This window comes from Lolium perenne, chromosome 7 (genome assembly GCF_019359855.2).
Source record: "Lolium perenne isolate Kyuss_39 chromosome 7, Kyuss_2.0, whole genome shotgun sequence".
NCBI lineage: Eukaryota > Viridiplantae > Streptophyta > Magnoliopsida > Poales > Poaceae > Lolium > Lolium perenne.
Window position 1 is genome coordinate 221,993,243 of NC_067250.2, and position 19,540 is coordinate 222,012,782.

At 42.5% G+C, this 19,540-nt stretch overlaps 2 protein-coding genes across 5 annotated transcripts; both read left to right on the top strand.

Annotated features, from left to right (window-relative positions):
- Nucleotides 1-1,539: 1,539 nt before the first annotated feature.
- On the top strand, nucleotides 1,540-5,306 carry LOC127313632 (B3 domain-containing protein IDEF1). The gene is made up of 9 exons (XM_051344111.1): nucleotides 1,540-1,856; nucleotides 2,298-2,573; nucleotides 3,039-3,172; nucleotides 3,264-3,386; nucleotides 3,635-3,724; nucleotides 3,804-3,904; nucleotides 4,428-4,474; nucleotides 4,564-4,640; nucleotides 4,915-5,306. The coding sequence occupies exons 1-9, from the start codon at nucleotides 1,718-1,720 to the stop codon at nucleotides 4,957-4,959; spliced, it is 1,032 nt and encodes a 343-aa protein (XP_051200071.1). The 5' UTR covers nucleotides 1,540-1,717; the 3' UTR covers nucleotides 4,960-5,306.
- A 2,282-nt stretch (nucleotides 5,307-7,588) lies between these two features.
- LOC127313633 (ENHANCER OF AG-4 protein 2) lies at nucleotides 7,589-19,415 on the top strand. 4 transcript variants are annotated; one of them, XM_051344114.2, is made up of 13 exons: nucleotides 7,589-7,914; nucleotides 8,450-8,526; nucleotides 9,788-11,707; nucleotides 11,814-12,312; nucleotides 12,468-12,576; nucleotides 12,665-12,777; nucleotides 12,853-13,040; nucleotides 14,555-15,170; nucleotides 15,250-15,715; nucleotides 15,799-15,903; nucleotides 16,155-16,240; nucleotides 16,385-16,585; nucleotides 19,050-19,415. In XM_051344114.2, the coding sequence occupies exons 3-11, from the start codon at nucleotides 9,813-9,815 to the stop codon at nucleotides 16,223-16,225; spliced, it is 4,062 nt and encodes a 1,353-aa protein (XP_051200074.1). In that variant the 5' UTR covers nucleotides 7,589-7,914; nucleotides 8,450-8,526; nucleotides 9,788-9,812; the 3' UTR covers nucleotides 16,226-16,240; nucleotides 16,385-16,585; nucleotides 19,050-19,415. The 4 variants fall into 4 exon arrangements, with proteins under 4 accessions (XP_051200074.1, XP_051200073.1, XP_051200072.1 ...); XM_051344113.2 differs by having other exon boundaries at nucleotides 7,750-8,226; nucleotides 16,155-16,267; XM_051344112.2 differs by having other exon boundaries at nucleotides 7,750-8,226.
- The last annotated feature ends 125 nt before the right edge of the window (nucleotides 19,416-19,540 follow it).

Below are 19,540 nucleotides of genomic sequence, written 5' to 3' on the forward strand. Positions count from 1 at the left end.
ATAAATAGCGTGACCACCAAGTGTAAATACATATCCACTAGTGGCCTTAATCTCATCGGCATCATAAATCCAGTTTGAGTCACTATAACCCTCTAGTACCCTCGGATACCCAGTATAGTGATTGCCATAACTCGCAGTGCCTTTTAGATAGTGCATCACTCTTTCAAGAGCATGCTAGTGATCATCGCTAGGATTTAAGACAAATCGGCTAAGTTTGCTCGCAGCAAAGGCGATGTCAGGCCTCGTAGCGCTAGCCAAATACATAAGCGAGCCAATAATCTGAGAATATCTCAGTCCAAGTAGCACACTAGGATCATAAGTCGTTGGACAAGACTTGCAATCGCTATACCCAAAACGACTCAAGATCTTTTCCACATAGTGAGATTGAAGCAGTGTAATCCCAATGTATGCAAGTTGGTGAACAATGCTCAAGTGAGACGAGTGCAAAACCGACGAATGGTTTAGTTTGTCGGTTTCGATAACTTCAACTCGCTACAGTTTCTTCCGATAGAGAAGGTTAGAATAGAGGTGACATATATAGTCATGAAAATAGGTAAGCATCGCAAACGCTAGATGATAGGTGACGTAGTGATGACTTGTCATCTCAAAAGTCATGTAGATCATATCTTCCTCTTATCTTGAAGATTGCGTTTTGCATATGTAATCGTTGGATGTTAGCAATATATAGCCAAATCTGCTTGCCATCCATAAGGTAGTAGCGTCATATGTTCTGAAGAGACGACACAATTGCCAACATGGTCTATTTTCCCCAACGAGCTAAATTTTAAATTGTGGACCGTCCACCGATAACTTAAAAAATATATAATACGTCTTGCCCTCCCTGTCTCCACACACCACCGCTCTCTCATTATCCATGCAGTATCTCGAGTCACCACTATACTCTCTCGCATGCCTACATATCCCTATGATGCTTTGTCCTTCGGTCCTACGGAGAAAGACAACTGTCCCCTCCAACTCCAGCAACATCAGAAGAACCTTAGTCTCGGGGGAAAGAAGAGAGCAGGAGACATGAAGAACCACAAGCATACATTCGTTGCAAGGTGGCGACGAGGCGTGAAGCATGAGCGTACTTACACTGCGAGGTGGCGTCGCTCTCTACATACGGAGAAGGTGAAGCATGAAACTCGAGGAGAATCCACCGGTAAGGCACCCTTTTAAGCTTCAGAAACTTTATGGGACAAATGAGTCACAAAGTTTTATTATTTTATCGCAAATGAATTTTCCTCACAGCATCTCATGATTTCCATGGAATTTGTGGTATCCCCACCCCCACAACACATGATATGCAAAGAGATCATTAAGTTATTTTCAATTCTAATCGATTTTTCACAACAATTGGACTTCTTTTTGGGAAACAATTTCTTTTAGTTTAGGTATAACTGGCAGAACAGATTTATCTCGTGGTGTAGACCATGGGATGGTGAGAGAGAAGGGGAGAGGGGAGAAGGAAAGAGTCCAACTTTTTAACTGCATCTCTCCAAATAGAGAAGGGAAACGAAAGGATAGATAGAAGGGAAGAGGTCAGTGAGACCGCCACCCTTCCCTCCCCTCCCCTCACTCCCCCTCCCCCTGCCTCTCTCTGTCCGGGTTACCCTACCTCCGCTCCTCCCACCCATAGCTGGAGACAGAGAGAGAAAGTGAGGGCAGGGTTTGGCTGGTAGATGCGCGAGTAGCGGTGTCGAGGCCAAGAAGGGGAATGGGAGGCGACGGGAGGCCCAACGACGCCGCCGGCGGCGGCGGCCACCCGCACCAGTTCCAGTACCAAGCTCTCCTCGCCGCCGTGCACACGCAGGGCCCCAACAACACACTCCCCTTTCCCCTTCCCCCCCTCAATGGTCAGTTCCTCTTCCTTTCTTGATTGCGCATTCACATTTTCACCACCCGAACACAGCCAATGCGCACCCGCTTTACTGGATTTAGGGTACGGCAATCCCTTCCAAATTCCGCCTTTTTCGCCGATCTACCATGTGCCTAGCCTGTGGGAATCTATCCATAGCTGCTCGCGGTCATATTCTTTATTATACATTCCATCTATGGTCCGATTCAACGGCACTTGCCTCATTTTGCAAATCAAGTAGACTGATCTAGGTTTTATTCTTTCTTTATTTATTACTGGAAGACAAGAGAAGAAGCTACCAACTGTTGACCCTGTCCATGTTAATTATATTTGTGTGCTAATATAATACGCCTTCCTTGTTTACCAGTAGTACATTATGGCTCACCCTGTCATTCGTGGCCTTACAAGAAAATTTATACAATGTACATGTCACCTGCAGGACCTGGAGCTGATTCACCCACAAACACTGCTGCTCGCCAGCCTCCGACGCCGAGAGGATTCTCCGATTGGAGCGCGTCTACCAGCGCGTTCACATCACTCGTGCAGAACCCTCCTTCCTCCAACGCTGCCAATGCATACCATTACAGCCTATCCCCGTGCTATGCTTTCTGGACGCATTACATGCTTAACAAGAATGCATATAGCTACTATCCTGCACCTAATCAGGAGCACGGGCACCCTTTCTACCATGATAGCAACCAGGCTAAAGATCCAGGTAAATTTTACTCACCTCAACTCCTACTCTATGCCCTACTTTTTTTTGTCGCGGACAGCGGTGCATGATACCTGGTATGCTTGTTAAGTGAATAGAATCAGAAATGGAATGCCTTCTTCTCTCAGAAAACCAGAAAGATTGTGATTCACTATTATTGCACCCATAACTAGAGCTTTTTCCAACTAGAATTTTGACTGAGCTTATTTCATATGGGCTGTTATTTATGTACCTCTTAACTTGAGCGAGTAAGTTCTTTTCGCAAGTTATTTATACCTCTGTACTCAGAGCATAGTCTGTGAATGGGTTGCGTTCCTACTGGACCTGAGATCTCTTGTTCTTGCATTCAACTGAGGCACCCACTTGTAATAACCAGGATTTATCGTTCTTGTAAATGTGGGGCTACTAATGGTGGGTTTCTAGTCAAGATCATCTTACTTCGTTTTTGTATATGCTATCTAAATGCAGGTTCTGTACCCAGCTTTGGTCTTGAGTCCTTTAGTACAACGTCCCTAGCACCAAACATGTCGGCTCATATGCCTCCTATGGAAATGCCTCCCATGGAAGGGCCCCTATCTGTGAAAGAACCTGAAATTTCAGAGGTATAGATACGAATTCTTCAAGGTTTAGAGAAACTTTCGAGACTGTATGATCCTGCCTAACGTATACTGCTGCAAAATGGCTACTAAACAGGACGTGCCTGCTAGAGTAGTTAGAATTAAGGACGAAATGGAAACCAGACATGGAGTTGAACTTAAATGTGAAACAGCTGACACTCTTCCAGAGTTGAAGCAAGGACATGAAAGTTGTACCACTGTGAGTAACACGCTATACTTAACTTTTTTTTTTCTGTATCGGATTTACTGTACATATTTCTCTCCTGCATTAGATCTCTGCTTGGTTGGTACAGCACTAAAAAGTTAATAGTGAAATGGAAAATGAAGGATGACAAACTCGTACTAGTAAAAATGCACAATCAGAAGATTAATCCAGTAAATAAACATATAACTTCTTCCATAATTAATGCGCTATTTTCCTTTTCTGTGTACCATGGGGACATTAAGAAATTCAACTCCGGAGAATACCAAGTTATTTTGCGCAAGGAATTGACGAAGAGTGATGTTGCAAATGTTGGAAGAATTGTGTTACCCAAGGTATGATTCTATCATGAATTCATGATGCTCTCTGAAAATTATAATGCAGTCTGAAATACCGTACCGCCTTTCTTTTCAGAAAGATGCAGAAGCTAGTCTTCCACCATTATGCGAAAGGGATCCTCTGATACTGCAGATGGATGACATGGTGCTCCCGGTTACGTGGAAGTTTAAGTACAGGTACCTTTTCAGCCCCTGCACTCATATTATGACATATTTCGCATGCAAAATTCTAAAAGCATTATAATGAAAGTTTTGGTTCTGAAACCTGAATACAGTGGCTTGAATATGAATTATTTCTTGGGGAAGAACTGGGGGGTTGAAGTCATTGCTGATGTGGTTTGGTTTATGACAGTTAGGCACAGCATGGAGAAATAGATACTGCCTTCTTTCCATAAGGCATACATATTTTGTGTTAACTATTTTTTAAAGTTCCACCAAGTTTATAGAAAAAAATGACGTCTACGGCAACAATCAATATCAGTAGATTCATCATGAAATATGTTTCCATAAGGTATTTATTGGTTGTTGTAGTTGTTGATGATTTTTTCTATAAACTTGGCCGGACTTAAAAAGGTTTCACTTATGACAATATCTAGATGTATTTTTGGGAAGGAGGGAGTGCATTTTTATATATGTTCACTCAAATGCTGACCCACTCAAATTCTGTCACAAGAGTGCAACTGATGCAATGCCATTTCAGGTTCTGGCCCAACAACAAAAGCAGAATGTACATTCTGGATTCTACAAGTATGCCTCAATATGGAACCAGTTACAGCTCTTAATATTTTCTGAGTATGCGCATGTTGATTAATCGAACCATCCTGTTCTTTTGTCAGCTGAATTTGTGAAGACACATGGTCTTCAGGCAGGGGACACCATCATTATCTACAAAAATCCTGTCCCTGGCAAATATGTATGTAAACTTTTCTTCCTGATTGTTCTGTCCATACATACCAAACTAATATCTATGTGTAAGATCAGCATTTATGGCCTGTAAATTTTAGTTGTCACTTTTGACAGAGCTTGCTCAAAATCAAAGTAAACAAAACTTCCTAATCTCGCAAACCATGCATCAAGCCTATCCTGTGATGCTAAGTTGCTAACACCAACTGCCAGCCCCATACATTTTCCTTTCTCAAGACAATTTTAAGATCTCGCTTTATATCATTTTCTGACCTCGCATGCAGATTGTCCGTGGGGAAAAGGCCATTCAGCAGACATTGAACCACTAGAGTATGCGGATGCGATTGCGACTGCGTCAGTGAAGGCATTTCAAGCGAGCAGTGTGGGTTTACCATAAGTTCGCAATCCAAGAGAACTCAGACGGAGTTGAGCCTGCTAAGGAATTCATGACAGCCTGACTTGTTAACCGGGGAGTGAATGGGAAGATCTTGAATGTGTTGGCGAAGAGCTCAGCACGACATCTGAGTTTGGGGAAACCTCATGCGTCTTTTTGCTCGTCTTTCTTCTAATTGAGTTGTATTTGCAAACTTGTGTTCTACCTTCAGAATAGCATTTGCCGTTCTGTAAATATTTTTGGATCCATAAGATAAAATGAAGTGGCCTGGACGTTTGAACACGCTGTTTCGCTTGTGACAGAAGAGCCAGGCATGAGTGCCACGCCGTCGCCGTGGCCTTAAAAGTGGAGGGCTGAGAAGACGTCTTGTACGAAAGAAGACGCAAACAGGCGCGTAATGAGTGTAGTTTAGAGACGGTGACACAGAACGAGAAGACGGTCTTAAAGAAAGAGATCCTAATAGAATACTGTACCACTGATCAGCCCTTGAGTGCTGGTTTACATAATGTCAACATTAATCTAATCGTTGTAAATATGCATCCAACATTCCGGTGTTGTAAAAGAGGCGTCGCACGTTCTGGTCGCCGTGGGTGGCGCTCGGGATCCACGAGATCTCTTGATACCTCATTTTAAAGCTTTAGGAAAATTATAGGTATAGCACGTGGAGTCAACGTCTTGCTAGAAACATCCAAATTTTGATAAATTTCAGATAACCGATAAATTTCAGATAACCTTTATATAAAAGAGGGAGTACGATGGATGACAACTGCCTTGATTATTGTACCGTGACAACTCCTGGATGTGTTCAGTAGGCAGAACGTCTGATACATAGTGGGTTCCAAGTTTTTACAAAATCTCACAAAATATGACAGGTTAGAAACACAATGCTCTATAAACATATAATAGTACCTCCGTTCAAAAGTAGGTGGGATGTATCTAGATACTACATTTTAGTCATAGATACATTTGTATCTAGAAAAAGTTAAGACCCTTACTTTTGGACGGAGGGAGTACTTAAAGATCAAACTCATATTCCTTTGTGAGGTAAGAGAATGCACACATGGGTTGTTCCACTATTTGAGATTTCAAATTTAAAAACGAATTCACTTGGAAGGTGTGATAAAATGAAATTATGAATGCACTTCAATCCATTTTTTTGTTCTTGTGTCAAACACAGAGTCACTTTGACTCAACATTTGATCGGGTTGAAGTGCCACTTTTCCCATATTGTGGCAAACAAACGACATGGAAGATTTTATCAAAACTAGCTTTTTTTTCATAAGATTTGATAAAAAATGAACTTAACTGGAAAATAATTTTGTAGCAACATTTTTTCGTGATGCCGTGGCCCAAGGAGTCTGCTCTATAGCTGAAGCCTTGCCCATGACGACCATGATGCCATGGACAACAACTTCATGCTATAGGACATAGAGAGTTGCGTTGTGGTGTTATGCAAGGCCAGATCCCGTCACGTGTGATGGAGCTTGTCGTGCAAGATTGTAAGAACTATCTACCTATTGATCAATACACAACTTCCCTTTAAAAAAAAAACTTCATGCTATAGAGGATGGTGCCATAGGTCGCGACTTCATGCTATAGAACATGGCTCCGTGAGATAGGGTGCGTTAAGGTTAGTTTGTGAAATGATTTCGAAATAAGGTTATTTTGTGCCGACTTTGCAATATTATGCTATTTCTATGAAAATCGTTAACCATGTGTTAACGGTTTTAAATATTCGTTGGGCTTTTAATAATCCGAAGTCTCTCTAGTGGGCCGGATAAGTAATTTCGTAATCCAATGTGCGCCTACCGCGGATTTCGATGCCACTGAGATATTTCGATGGGACCATATATAAGCAAGAAACCACCGAGAGGAACAAAAAAACCTCACATTGGTCTCGACCGCACACCCCCCTCCCCCCGCCGCCCCTCCCCATCTTTTGACGACCCCATCGCCGTTCATAAGGCCCCAACCATGGCAGCTGATTTGGCCGCACAAGATCCTTAGCCAATCTCATCATCTCGTTTGGCGCAACCGTCGGTACACCTAACAACCTCCGCTCCTCCTCCTCCTCCTCCCCCTCCCGAAGCACACATATTTCCTATGGGAGTTGGTGTTGTCCTCGTTCCATCCGACCTCTCCATACATCGGCGGCTCCTACAGTATATCGTGGCGCTACCCTATCGGTGGTTAGTGCTGAACGGAATACCAAGACCGGAGAAAGGCTACGCGCGTGAGGAGTAAATTCGACACCAATCTCAGCAGACGAATTAAGGTAAATCAAGCCCTTACAACCTTAGTGCTGGATCTAAACTCACATGTTTTGGTCAGTGTTTCATGTTTCTTGACGAAATGTACTCACTCCGATCCGGAGTATCTTTTTTGATTTTCCCTTATATTTTCTGATTTAAAAAGTTTGGAAAATCCGGTGAGAAAAGTGTCTATGTTCATGGTTATCCATCCAAAATACTAGTACCAAAAAGCACTGGAAAAGAACTGAAAAGGAAAGAAACGAACAGAAAATCATGAGCTGGTAGATATATATTTCGCGTCATCAATTCAGCACCATCAATGCTTGCCTGAAGTGAGGAGAGAGCACACGGTATTCTCCAAACCCGGCGGCGAGTCCATCCCCGCCGTCGGTGCCAGATCGTGCGGCTGGTGGCCAGCGTGCCCCTCACGAGGTCCAGGCGGAAAGAGAGATTATTTTTGCGTGCTTTCTTCTTCTGGTTATTCATTCACATTGGAGCAGACACGGCAGCGAAAATCGCAAGGTGGGGAGGAGGAGGAGGATTCCGAATCGCAGTTGCAGCCCAGTAATCCACTCCACCGCCGCCCGCCCGCGCGGATTCGATCGCCGCCGCCGCCGCCATCGCCCCGCCCCGCCGCTGTAGGAACCCTCACCCTCACCGCCACCGCCCCCTCCCCCCCCGTCGGATAGGGTCTTCCCCGTCGTGCCGCGCTGCGAGCTGCTAGGGTTCGCCCTGCCCTCGCGGTTACGGCTCCCCCTTCGCCGACTGGCCTGTACTCTTCACCGGGGTACGGGCGGATTCCGGGGAAGAAGCAGCGCGCATAGGGGCCTCGCCGCCCGATGGCTCCCGCCGCCAAGCGGGGCGCCAAGGGCACCAAATGGACCAGAGACCCGCAGCTCGGAGACCTGGTCCTCGCCAGGGTCAAGGGCTACCCTTTCTGGCCAGCCAAGGTCCCGCCCACACTCCTGCCCTGCTCTGCCTGCTACCTAGGGTTTTCTTTCTCCCCCCCTCCCCATAGCGACCCAGTTCCCCCCCCCCCCCCCCCCCCCGCCTCCTTTCTGCTTCTTTCTTGCCCGCATCTCCGCCTGCCTGCCTGAATCCTGATATGTCTTGTAGTATGTTTGAATCTCTGCTTCAGTCAGCCATGAGGGTTAATGCTTCTTCTCTATGCAGGTGAGCAGGCCGGAAGACTGGAATCAGGTGCCGGTTCTGCGCAAGTTCTTTGTCCTCTTCTATGGCACCAAAGAGATGTAAGCCCACCATCTTGCTTCATCGGTTACCTGCTCCTTTTGTCGCCACGTTTAACGGTATTCTAACCGGCAATTCAGCCGCCTTACCTTACGCGTTCTTGATAAATGCACTACCTCAAACTTACCTTTTTGTGTCTGATTTACATCTATCATGCATTTCTTAGGAGGTCATCTAGCAGCTGGTCAATTACTAGCAGTCGAGATCACACGTGGGGGATCTCGACTAAGCTTGTTGCCTAAAACTCTAATTTATTGCCTAAAAATCTATCTAACTAAGCTTGTTGAGGCACGCCACGTGTGGCGTGTCGGCAAGTATTACATGCTCTGGCTTTGGGAACACCAGTGTTCAGTATGCTTTAGTTTTCTTCTTTGTGGCTAGTTGTATTTTTATATGTGCACTAACTAATTGATGAGAGAGGGTAATTGTAGATGTTAAAACTTAAATCCACTATCACACTCTTTTATCGGAAGACAAAGAAATCATTTGATTCTGCTTTAAATAACAGCTTGTACTGAATTTGCAGGTTTCAATTCTGTCTTTTTTATTCAAACCTGGGTATTACTTTATCTGACTTCCTGCTTGGGTTGATACGTAAACTAGACATTCTTTTGGCATGTGTATATCAGTGTGCACGTACAAATTTATCTCTTCAGTGTAAAAGTTTTAAGTTGTGTGGTTAGTAGCAGCAGCAATGATCTAGGGTTAAGGTCGGTCTACGAGGTACAATTCTCTATTGACTGAAAGATGAAACTAGTGCTTTTATGCCGAGTTGGAATCTGAACTTATGGCTCTTTGCTTCTAACTAGAGCAGTCTTTTCTTTTGACTGTCAGTACTCTTGACCACTCCCATGGCCTTTTATTTTCTTCCATCCAAAGTAAAAGTGAGAATGCTTTCAGTTCTTGTAACTTGAGCCTGTATAGCAAGCTCTCCTAGAAATTCTTGAGTATGTTGTTCTCTTCAAATTTTGGTAGACAATGATCTTTAGATCTGTTTAAATTTAAATTACATTGGTGTTTAACAGAACAACTAAATTACTTCATTTCAGTGATTCCTTTTAGCTTATAAGGTGCTTGCTAAATGGAGCATTTCTTTAATTGCTTTAAATCCCTTTACCATTTACTCTAGATACAACATTTGTTTGTTTCCCCTGCTGTCATCCACATCTGTGTTCCTTTGCTATTTTGAGCTTACTGTGACAACTCTTTGAAGGCTAAAGTATAAGTATCACTTGATTGCTAATGAATGAATATCTCCTACAGTGGTTTTGTAGCTTTGCAAGATCTCATGCCATTTACAGAAGAGGTGAAGAATGACTGGGTAAATCAAGCTCGAGAGAAACGCTTACCGAAAAGATATGCGAAAGGTCTTGAGGAAGCCTTGGTGGAGATATGCAATGCCTATGATGAGCTACCAAATTCATCTGAAACTGCAAAATCATCTGAAACTGGAAATGGTTTGTTGCCTGATCAAACTCTTGATCTGATTGAAAAACCTACAGAGCACCTTGTAAAGCCACCTGATGATGGTGGGCCTCAAAAGCTGGAGCAAATGGAAGGTGATAGTTCTATGAAAAACTTGAATTCTTTAGGGCACATTTCAGGAACTGAAGAGGATGTGAAAGATGGTGGTCATGACAGAAAGGATCCTTTCCCAACAGCTTCTAAAAGGAAAATATCTGTAGAAAAGGATTCTGGCCATCCCAAGAAAAAGAAACCTGTTGCATCGAAGTCAGCTACCGACCTGCACTTTGAACAAGAGCATTCATCAATCTTTCCATGCTCTGAAAGAGAGACTGAAGACCAGAAAATTGGTAAAGAGAACCATCCGGCCGAAGATTTAATTTTGGACCGTACTGTACAGATAGTCTGCGCTCTTGCAGTGCCAAAGAAATGTAAAACCGAGAAGCAATTGAAGGATGCTGACAGGAAGGAAAACAAGCATGTCGATGTCACTGGTATTTCTATGGGTACTGCTCCTGAGGCTTTACCTGTTAGTGTACCAAACAATGGTGCTGACAAAGAGAGCACAGGATTTACAAAGTTGAAGACGATGATGAAACCATCAGCTACGGACAAATCAGAGAGAAAGGACCATAATAGCAAAGTAATACTTGACAAGCCTAACAAACAGTTGACTGGAAAGTCACCTGCTGTATTTTCTCCCAATAAGAAATCTATGCCTGCTAGTGGGCAGCGCAAGCCGGAGGGTAGCGCTGATATGCGTCCGGCAAAGAGGCCAAAACTAACTGACAGAGCCAATGAAACAGTTAAGTCAGGGGCACACAGCGAGCCAAATGTACCTGTTGATAATAAAAAGGATATTTCTGTAAAAAATGAGAAATCAACTTCCGCAGGAACTGGAAACAGCACATTTCCTGAGATTGTGACCACCGGTGATAAGACAAGGAAATCAGGTGTAATTTTATCACCCTTACCAAGGCTGCATTCAGAGGGATTGGAACAGCCACCCGGTTCTGCAACCAAGTTAAGTGTTTTTGATAGTGCTAAGAAGGGCTCCAGCATAAAGGAGAATGGCTCACGTGTTGGTAGGCCATTGGAAAAGCCCAGGAGAAGAGCGTGTCGTTTTGATGATGACGAGGAGGAAGAACAACGGACACCACCGCATAAAACTGTGGCCAAACCAACCTCCAAACATGTAGCCCCAACAGAGAAGATCCATCAGACAGGTATTCGGGGAATTCCTTCCTCACAAGTTGGGAATATTTCTGCAAAAAAATCTGGTGTGGCAAGAGAAGAGAAACCTAGAAGTGTTGGAAGGTCACCTGTGAAGCATGAGCCAATTTATTCGCCAAGTCAAAATAAAGTGCTTGCTAGACAAGGAAGAAAATCAACCACCACCTCAATCAATGCTTCTGCTGAATTGGGTAACAAGATTAACCTGGCAGATCGCAAGTCCTCTGGACAATCAAGAATGCCAGCACCATCTGAACTGAAGAAACCACAAGGTAGTTCTTCTAAAGTATTGTATAATCAGACACCTGGGAATTCTCATTCTCAAAGCCATGCTGCCTTAGAGAAGAATTTGCTTCTGTCTAAATCAGAAAATGCCAAGGCTAAAGCTAAGCCTAGCACACAGTTGCCTATAGCTGTGGAGAGTAGATTAAGTGCCAATTTTTCAGGTGAACGAAATGTGAAGCTGGATCACTCGAAAGAGGACAGGTATACTGCTTTGGATCAGCCAAGTTTCTTTCATATGCCCTTTTAGTCCATGTTTATACAGGTTAGCTATGCACTTTGTTGATGGTTGCAGTTTTCTCTTATGCAGATCAAATTTTGTTGATAAAGCTGATGTTGCTGAGCCTAGTGCTGACTCTGTCAAGTCAATGAAGAATCTTATTGCAGCTGCTCAGGCAAGGAGAAACCTTCTTGCGTCTGGTCAAGGGAATTCTGATGGATCTTTTGCGGACAATGCTGTTCTTGCCTCCACACCATATGGCTTGCCTGGACTAAGTCCTAGTCCTGGCTTTCACATTCGATCTGCGTCTAAAATTGCTATTTCAGAGGGTGACATTATGCAATTTCAAGACTCCATCGCTGAACCTAGTCAACAAGTTGACCTGAAAAAGCCTGCAGAAACTCACCGTGAACATGAAAAGAGTCCAAAACCTAAGCAATCCAGTGGTTCACTGAGTGGTGGTACCGATGCAGCAATTGCACGTGATGCCCTGGAGGGAATGATAGAGACACTATCGAGGACAAAAGATAGTATAGGTCGTGCTACGCGTCATGCAATCGAGTGCTCGAAACATGGCATTGCGGATGAGGTACCCCCCTCACACCCACACCCCTTCATGCACTCACAGACACATTGTCTGATCATGTATATTCATTAACCCACATACCATCATCAGCAATTCAGCATCTCCTTTTCATCACAAGCCAAGTATTCTTATTAATTTGTTTCATTATTTATGATCAGATTGTTGAGCTTCTCATAAGGAAAATGGAGAGTGAGCCTAATTTTCACCGCAGAGTTGATCTCCTTTTCCTTTTAGACTCCATAACACAGTGTTCTCACTCTCAGAAAGGTGACTTTTCTTTGTATTACATCATACCTCAGAATTATGTGTTTCCTTAGTCTCAAATTTTAATTATCCACTTCTCTCAAATGGTTAGGCGTTGCTGGGGCTTCATATGTTCCCAGTATCCAAGCTGCATTACCTCGTATTTTGAGCGCTGCTGCTCCACCTGTAGCTGGTGCTCGTGAAAACCGACGCCAGTGCCTCAAAGTAATAGCTTCACTGCTAACTGTTTCAGTTTTAATTTCCACAGGCAATTTACATTTCTAACCATTGGCTTTGCAGGTTTTAAAATTGTGGCTACAGAGAAAGATTATGCCAGAAGAAGTACTGCGAAGATACATGAATGACTTTGAGGGGCCAAATGATAATACAAGCACAGGTTTGCTGCTCAGGCGACCATCCCGAGCTGAACGTTCTGTAGATGATCCTATTAGGGAAATGGAAGACATGCTTGTCGATGAATATGGAAGGTATTATATACTCCCTTTGTCCTTTCATATTTAATGTGTTGGAATCGATACAGTTAAATGCTACCACCATTATGCTCATAATCTCAGGGCAGAGAACTACCTAACTAGATTTGTCGTTGAAATTTAGTGTTTTCTATTAATTTATTGTAATAGGAAGTTGCATAAAGGCAATGGTCAAAGTCACATTTGATTTTGAATACCATAGAAGTCAAAACATCAAATAGAAAAGAACAGAGAGAAGGGAGAACTATTTACTAGCTCGTAACTCGGTATGATTGGTTTTATTTTTGTGGTTGGAAGTTATAAGTTAGTATGATGGATTTTAGATTTCTGTACAAATATTCTAAATCTAAAATGAGTACCACCTAATGAACACTTGACCGTGAGTTAACTCTTCAATTAAGCTCTGGGTTTTCCTTGATATCTCTTCTAAGTAGATCTGGCCCATATTGGATGCATGATGTTATATGAGCTTCGAGCCTTGTGCACAGCAGCAGTGGTGTGGGCTTGGCATGTGCACATGCTGGCACCCTTGTATGAGCATATATGAAAGTATACGATAGGATATTTAGAGAAATAATTGAGCACAACAAGTTTTGTGCATGTTGGGTATGGCTGGGTCTTCTAAATTAGGAATGTTCAAGTTAAATTTGGATATTGAGTTATGGACTTATGGTTCGGTCAAAAGTTTAGTTGGGTTCCTGCTTGTGGTTCAAGACACTTTGCCTACATAAAGGAAAATCATGTATCATGTATTAATTATTCAATGAAGACTCAATAGTTCAACTAAGCCTAAGATTCTATCTACCACAATGTAGATTATGCCCTTGGTTAGATCCATGGTTTGAAAGGCGTATTACAGCGGTTTGGGGCCTCAGCGACGCCTAGGTGGGCGCTTTACACGCTTAAGTGCCTCAAGCGGTCGATTTTCCAAGGCGGGGGGGGGGGGGGGGGGGGAAGGTGGGGGCTTGACGCCTTTAAAACCATGGTTACATGATTACATCAGGTGAAATGGTGAATGCCCTACCCCTGGTCTTTGGACCCCTCTACAATGATCCATGACCCTGAACTAGGGTTACCTACCTTTTTCATTTTAGAAGAGACGCCAGTCTCACTATCACATAGTAGAAAGATACAAGTTCTGCTCAAGACATAAAGCAAGGAACTGTGTTCTGTAGTTTCCTGATTGTGGTTTTGGTAAAATCATGTGTGGTTGTAAGATATGTGTCTACATTCGTACTTGTAGCATTCTATGAGAATGTCGCATGCTTTGACCACAGTAAGGCCCTTAGGGACTCTAGCGACCTTTCATCTGGTTCCAGTGATCCAATAGCATCAGCTGATTTTATTCACCTAGACCTAACACTGAACTTTTTAAGTGGAGTCTCCAGCGATTTTAGTAAGTTTATTATTATTATTATTATTATTATTATTATTATTATTATTATGTGGTATTATCTTAATTCAACTCATTGCTGACATGCGTTATCTGTTTTTTTGTGTGTTTTGTACAGCAATACAACCTTTGTCTTTGAAATTGATGAAGATTTCCCTCGAATTAATGGGTTGTCAACAGTTATCTCACTGCAAGTTGAAAGGGGTGAAATACAAGAAGGCGTAGAAATTATTGCTCCAAATTCTGTGGAGGAACACACCACGGTGCTAGAGAGTGTAACTGATGACACTGTCATGGAAGATGCTATAGATTTACCAAGGAACATGCAACTGATAGATGGATCTGTCCTCATTGAGCATGATTCAAGACAGGAAGCAAGTTCAGAGGAGGCATTGAATAATCAGTATGAGCTTCCCCCTCTACCTGCGGGTCCTCCACCACTTCCACTGGATTCACCACCTCCCCCACCTTTACCTGAGGGCCCTCCACCTCTCCCATTGGATTCACCACCTCCCCCACCTCCTTTGCCTCCTTCGCCACCACCTGCTACACCACCGCCGCCACCTCCACCACTTTCACCATCTTCGCCACCTCCGCTGCCACCCCTGCCATCTGGACCACCTCCACAGCCTGCTCCACCACCTCCTCATCCTTCTATCCCGCCACCTGTTCTGTCATCTCCATCATCATTGGGTTATCAGCCTGCTGTGCCAGAATATTTCAGGCCTCCCAGTGTAAATATTTTCTTCAATGCACTTCATTTTGCAGATCCTGTTGTGTTCTTGGTATAATAATAAAGTTCTGTTGATGCAGGGTAACCAACCAACAGAAAATTCATCAATCCAAGGTATTGGAAATCTGCCAAACTTCATGCCTGGTGGACCAGCTAATGCGCAAGCTCCAGTTAATTTTGTCCAGTCGTTGCCACCAGATTATGGAACCAATAATATCTTCATGGCACAGCAAGCTTCTAATGGTAATTACCAGTTTCAGCCTGGTGTACCTTTTCATCAAGGGGCTTTCAGTGCTTTTCCATCAGCACAAACACCACCAGTTCATCCCCACACTCATCACACACTCATGAACCCCATGGGCCAACAATCTGCGCCACCTCTGTGCAATTCTTATGTTGTACAGTCCTTTCCAAATAGTCAAAGCCAATATACATCTGAAGAACAGTGGCGAATGACATCTGGTAACTTCAGTCCAGATGATCAGCATACTTGGTTACCAGGTGGCAGATCATTATCTTGCTCAGATGGGTCATTCATGCAGGATGGTATGTTTGCCTGTAACCTGTTTTACTTTTATAGTGTTAATTTTTCAGAGGCCTGAGATGGCTATGGTTCACTTTTCTGGTAGGATATTCGAGGTCCAACATTGAGAGATCTTCAATGAATCCAATGAGCCATCAACATCCTGTACAGGCTGTACTCAACCATTTGCCATCTGGAGCAGCACATCCAGGTTTCTTTTTTTGCTTCTTAAGAGTTCACAGTTGTTTTTCATCTGATAGGTAATGCACTGCATTCAAATGAATTCTCTTAGGGAAACTTCATAAGATCCACTGACAACTGGTACTTGCACCCCATTGTGCTGTAATGCCGCCTTGTCAATTAATCTTCTGAAATTTCGTTAAAAATCATTTGGTGTGTATAAGCTATATGTTTCCTTTTTATTTTTTAAAATATTTTTGTTTCTATTCTTATTTTTGACAGGTCACATTCCTCAGATGCTGCCAGCCAAGCCTGATATTCATGCACGTAATCGCTGGAGGCCTTCTAGATAAAATCTATTTGTTGCGGTAGTCCTCCAACTCTGTTGATACTTTGTAATGCTCTTCTATTTGTTCCTTTGTTATCTTCACTGATCTTCAGATTAGTTGTCTACGATACTTCCTTCTGTCTACTACTGCAGTTGAGCTGACTCCTCAGTTCTTTACGTACAGGTTTTGACATGGGAAATTGGTGGTGCTGGAAGTCATTTGAAATGAGGATGCAACAAGAGGTGCTTACACTAGTCTGTTTTGCGACGAGGATTCACTTTTGCATGAGGAGTAATGATGAGATCAGATGATATTAATTGGAATGGACATTTTACATTGTAATTAGTCTGGGCAGCAGCATCCAGCAGACTAATCTCTCTTAGTGTAAGCGCATGTTTTACATGACACAAGTATTCTCTGTTCTTTTAGATGTTGCTTCTGGTGTTTGCTTGAGACTATGAGGACTGCAAACTGTTCAATGTATCTTGCTCAGACAGTGCGCGTTAGACATAAGCATCAGTTCTCATAGTTCTTGTAGTAAAATATTGGAAACTTTTTTTATTTATACCAGAGCATAATGATGTATCCGGTGGTGTTAAAAAACGGCTTGCCTGAAACCCATAAAAACCAGCAAAGCAAAACTGAGCTAGTGCCTAATCTACGCTCCAGGGGGGGCGGGAGACTGATTCGCTAGTTCAAAAGTTGTGAAGAGGAACAGTGCCTGGTTTTCAATGGTTTGAGAAAACTTTTGTTGAACACCCTGATGATAATTTTTGGCACTTTCTGCGGTTTGTTGTACTTGGACTGTTGTGCTACTGTGCAAAACATAACAAGTTTCAACTAGATAGACATCTAAGTACAAACAGTAAAGCTGAAGCACTGTGCTTACTCTTATGTTAAGTGCTGTGAGTTAGCTCTTCAAACAAAATTAGCTGTCTCTTATCCAGTTATGGAGTAGAAGACTAGACTAGAACTGCGGATTTATGCAGACACCTAAGAGCTAATGGTTTATTTGAGTTTACATAGATTAGTTGATTGCCATATGCTGCTATTCATTTTCTAGTGATTAGCTGATATTGTCCTATGCTGGTATTATCTTCGAGGGGAAATTACCTGGTTCCCTGGGCCATGTTAGCCACTCCATTGTGTTTTTAGTTCCATGGATGCATGACATGTAATATAGTAAAAAAACATGCTGCGTACTTAAATTGGTCCACTTCCTTTATCACCAAAATTAAATAAGTACCTTTACATGCACTAATTGTCTTTTCTCTTTTTCTAGTCTATAATTAAGATATTGGCCTGTCTTCTGCATGCATAGCATTATTTTTACATTAATAGATTTCTGGAATATTGCATCTTATTCTTAGAGAAACAGTTGTTGTTGCCCGTAGAGACACCGAATCTGTATTTTCTTCCCCCAAAACTACATTATTTACAAGCCTTGTACACACCGGTCTTCGGGTATCTAGGCTCAGTAACTAGTGCAAATTTACAGTACCACTTACTTTGAGAGATGTTTGAGGGAGTAAGCTTGTTGAGCTAGTTGTGTTTTGCGGTTGAATGATAATGGCTTAAGGAGAGTACATCCCATTTTATCTTATAATATATTTTTCGTAAGATTGTTTTAATGGAAATAAAATAAGCATGCAAAGTCGATGCTTTGGTTTGAACTTTGAAGGGCCAATATGTATGCTGGTATTATTATATGATGATTAACTGCGGCAAACTGATCTGTCAGAAGCTTATAGATTTGTGAGATACTGGGGAGGTACGGAATTTAGAAATTCTGCTACATATCTTCCTACTTCAGATCTGCTCTTGTCCTGCTCCAGTTTGCCAGTGATGAGCATGAATTCTATTTGATCTTGTTGTTATTTTCCTGTGGACAACTACTTTTGTCTTTCAGCGGAGTGGATGGTGGGTTGGTAGGTAGTTTATGAACTGACGGGGTATTGGGAGTTATGAAATTTAGAAACTGTATTGTATATTTTTCAGATTTGATTTTGTCCTGTTCTATTTTTCATGATTATCACTCGATTTTATGGTTATTCTTCATCTATTTTCGAGTATTTTTCTTCCCGTGAAGTTGGTAGTGGGTGTTGGGTACTATTATCGCAAAGATATGAAGATTTGCAAAAATATTGTACGCAATTACTCCTTCCAGATTCATGTGCAAGAAGAAAATAGAGATTCATTTTCTTCATTAGTTCAATTGTTCATGTAAAATGGCAGAAAGTATTTTTTAACTTCGGCAGTCATTCATGTTTTGTGTATTGATGATATAAATATAATTCTGTAGTCTGGGGAATGATGGATTGGGGTATGTTTTGAGTGACTCGTTTTTGAGTGATCCGTTGAACCTGAACACTATAGAATTGCTGCTTCCAGTTTCATGTATGCAAAAATGAAATATAGATTCATTTTCAATTTCAAATTTGCTACATATGCACCTAAGGAAGATTCGTTGAACTTAAACAGTGCTTTGCCTTTCTGTGGGTATGAACATGATAGATTTTTCTGTACTTTGGGGAATGAAATGTTGCAAACACGTTCTGTGATGTCCTATTTGTATACGTAGGGCACCAGTCGGAGGTACTTTGCTAATCACTAGTTTCTAGGTTACAGCAGTTGGCAATGTTTTTTTCAAGCTGGAAATATAGTTCCATAGTTGATCATAGGCCAGATACAGTTTATTTAGCTTAAAATCTGTTATGCTGCAAGGCTGCCAACTGAACATTGCATACATCTTTTATGGCTGAACTGCTTGTTGGTGATTTTGCATGCATGCGCTAAAATTATCTGAAAAATGAACCATGTTTGACTAAAGCTTGTGTGGATATGGCAGGTCTGAAGGGGAACATGCAACTCGGCGGCGTTAAGTTATGGTTTTGCTGTGATGGCTGCTGGTGGCTTTGATGAAGTTCGAGGGGGAGCAGCTTAATGTGGTGAGCTGAGTGTTCCATTTTGTTCTTTTGGCCGGCAAACTCGAGCGCTTCGTTTGAAGAGGCCTCGGTGAAGAATTGTACAAAAGAGATACCCCATGTACAGCTTTCTTTGGTAACTGAAAGGTAGTAAATGTACAGTGGGTGCTGATATTATGCGTAGTTGTAGTCGTCCCTTGGCAAAAGCTATGGATGACGGATGGGGTTCCTCTTATTGTTGGATAAATGGAAGAAAGAAAGAAAGGTGGGGGGATTAATTATTACATGCAGTGCGATGTGTATTATCTGTCATGTTTTCCTGTATTGGTTCTGGGGCAGCACAGTAGGTTGCTTAACCGTGTGCTGGCGATCTTCCGTTCGATCATACCCGTGTTGATTCAGTTGCGGTGCTTGA

Excerpts from the sequence above, each read along its gene's own strand:
- LOC127313632 (XM_051344111.1), top strand. The coding sequence starts at position 1,718 with ATGGGAGGCGACGGGAGGCCCAACGACGCCGCCGGCGGCGGCGGCCAC. Across the intron at positions 2,574-3,038 it reads CAACCAGGCTAAAGATCCAG|GTTCTGTACCCAGCTTTGGT; the intron begins GTAAATTTTACT and ends ATCTAAATGCAG. Across the intron at positions 4,475-4,563 it reads GTACATTCTGGATTCTACAA|CTGAATTTGTGAAGACACAT; the intron begins GTATGCCTCAAT and ends TTCTTTTGTCAG.
- LOC127313633 (XM_051344113.2), top strand. The coding sequence starts at position 8,116 with ATGGCTCCCGCCGCCAAGCGGGGCGCCAAGGGCACCAAATGGACCAGA. Across the intron at positions 11,708-11,813 it reads GATCACTCGAAAGAGGACAG|ATCAAATTTTGTTGATAAAG; the intron begins GTATACTGCTTT and ends TCTCTTATGCAG. Across the intron at positions 12,778-12,852 it reads ACCGACGCCAGTGCCTCAAA|GTTTTAAAATTGTGGCTACA; the intron begins GTAATAGCTTCA and ends TTGGCTTTGCAG.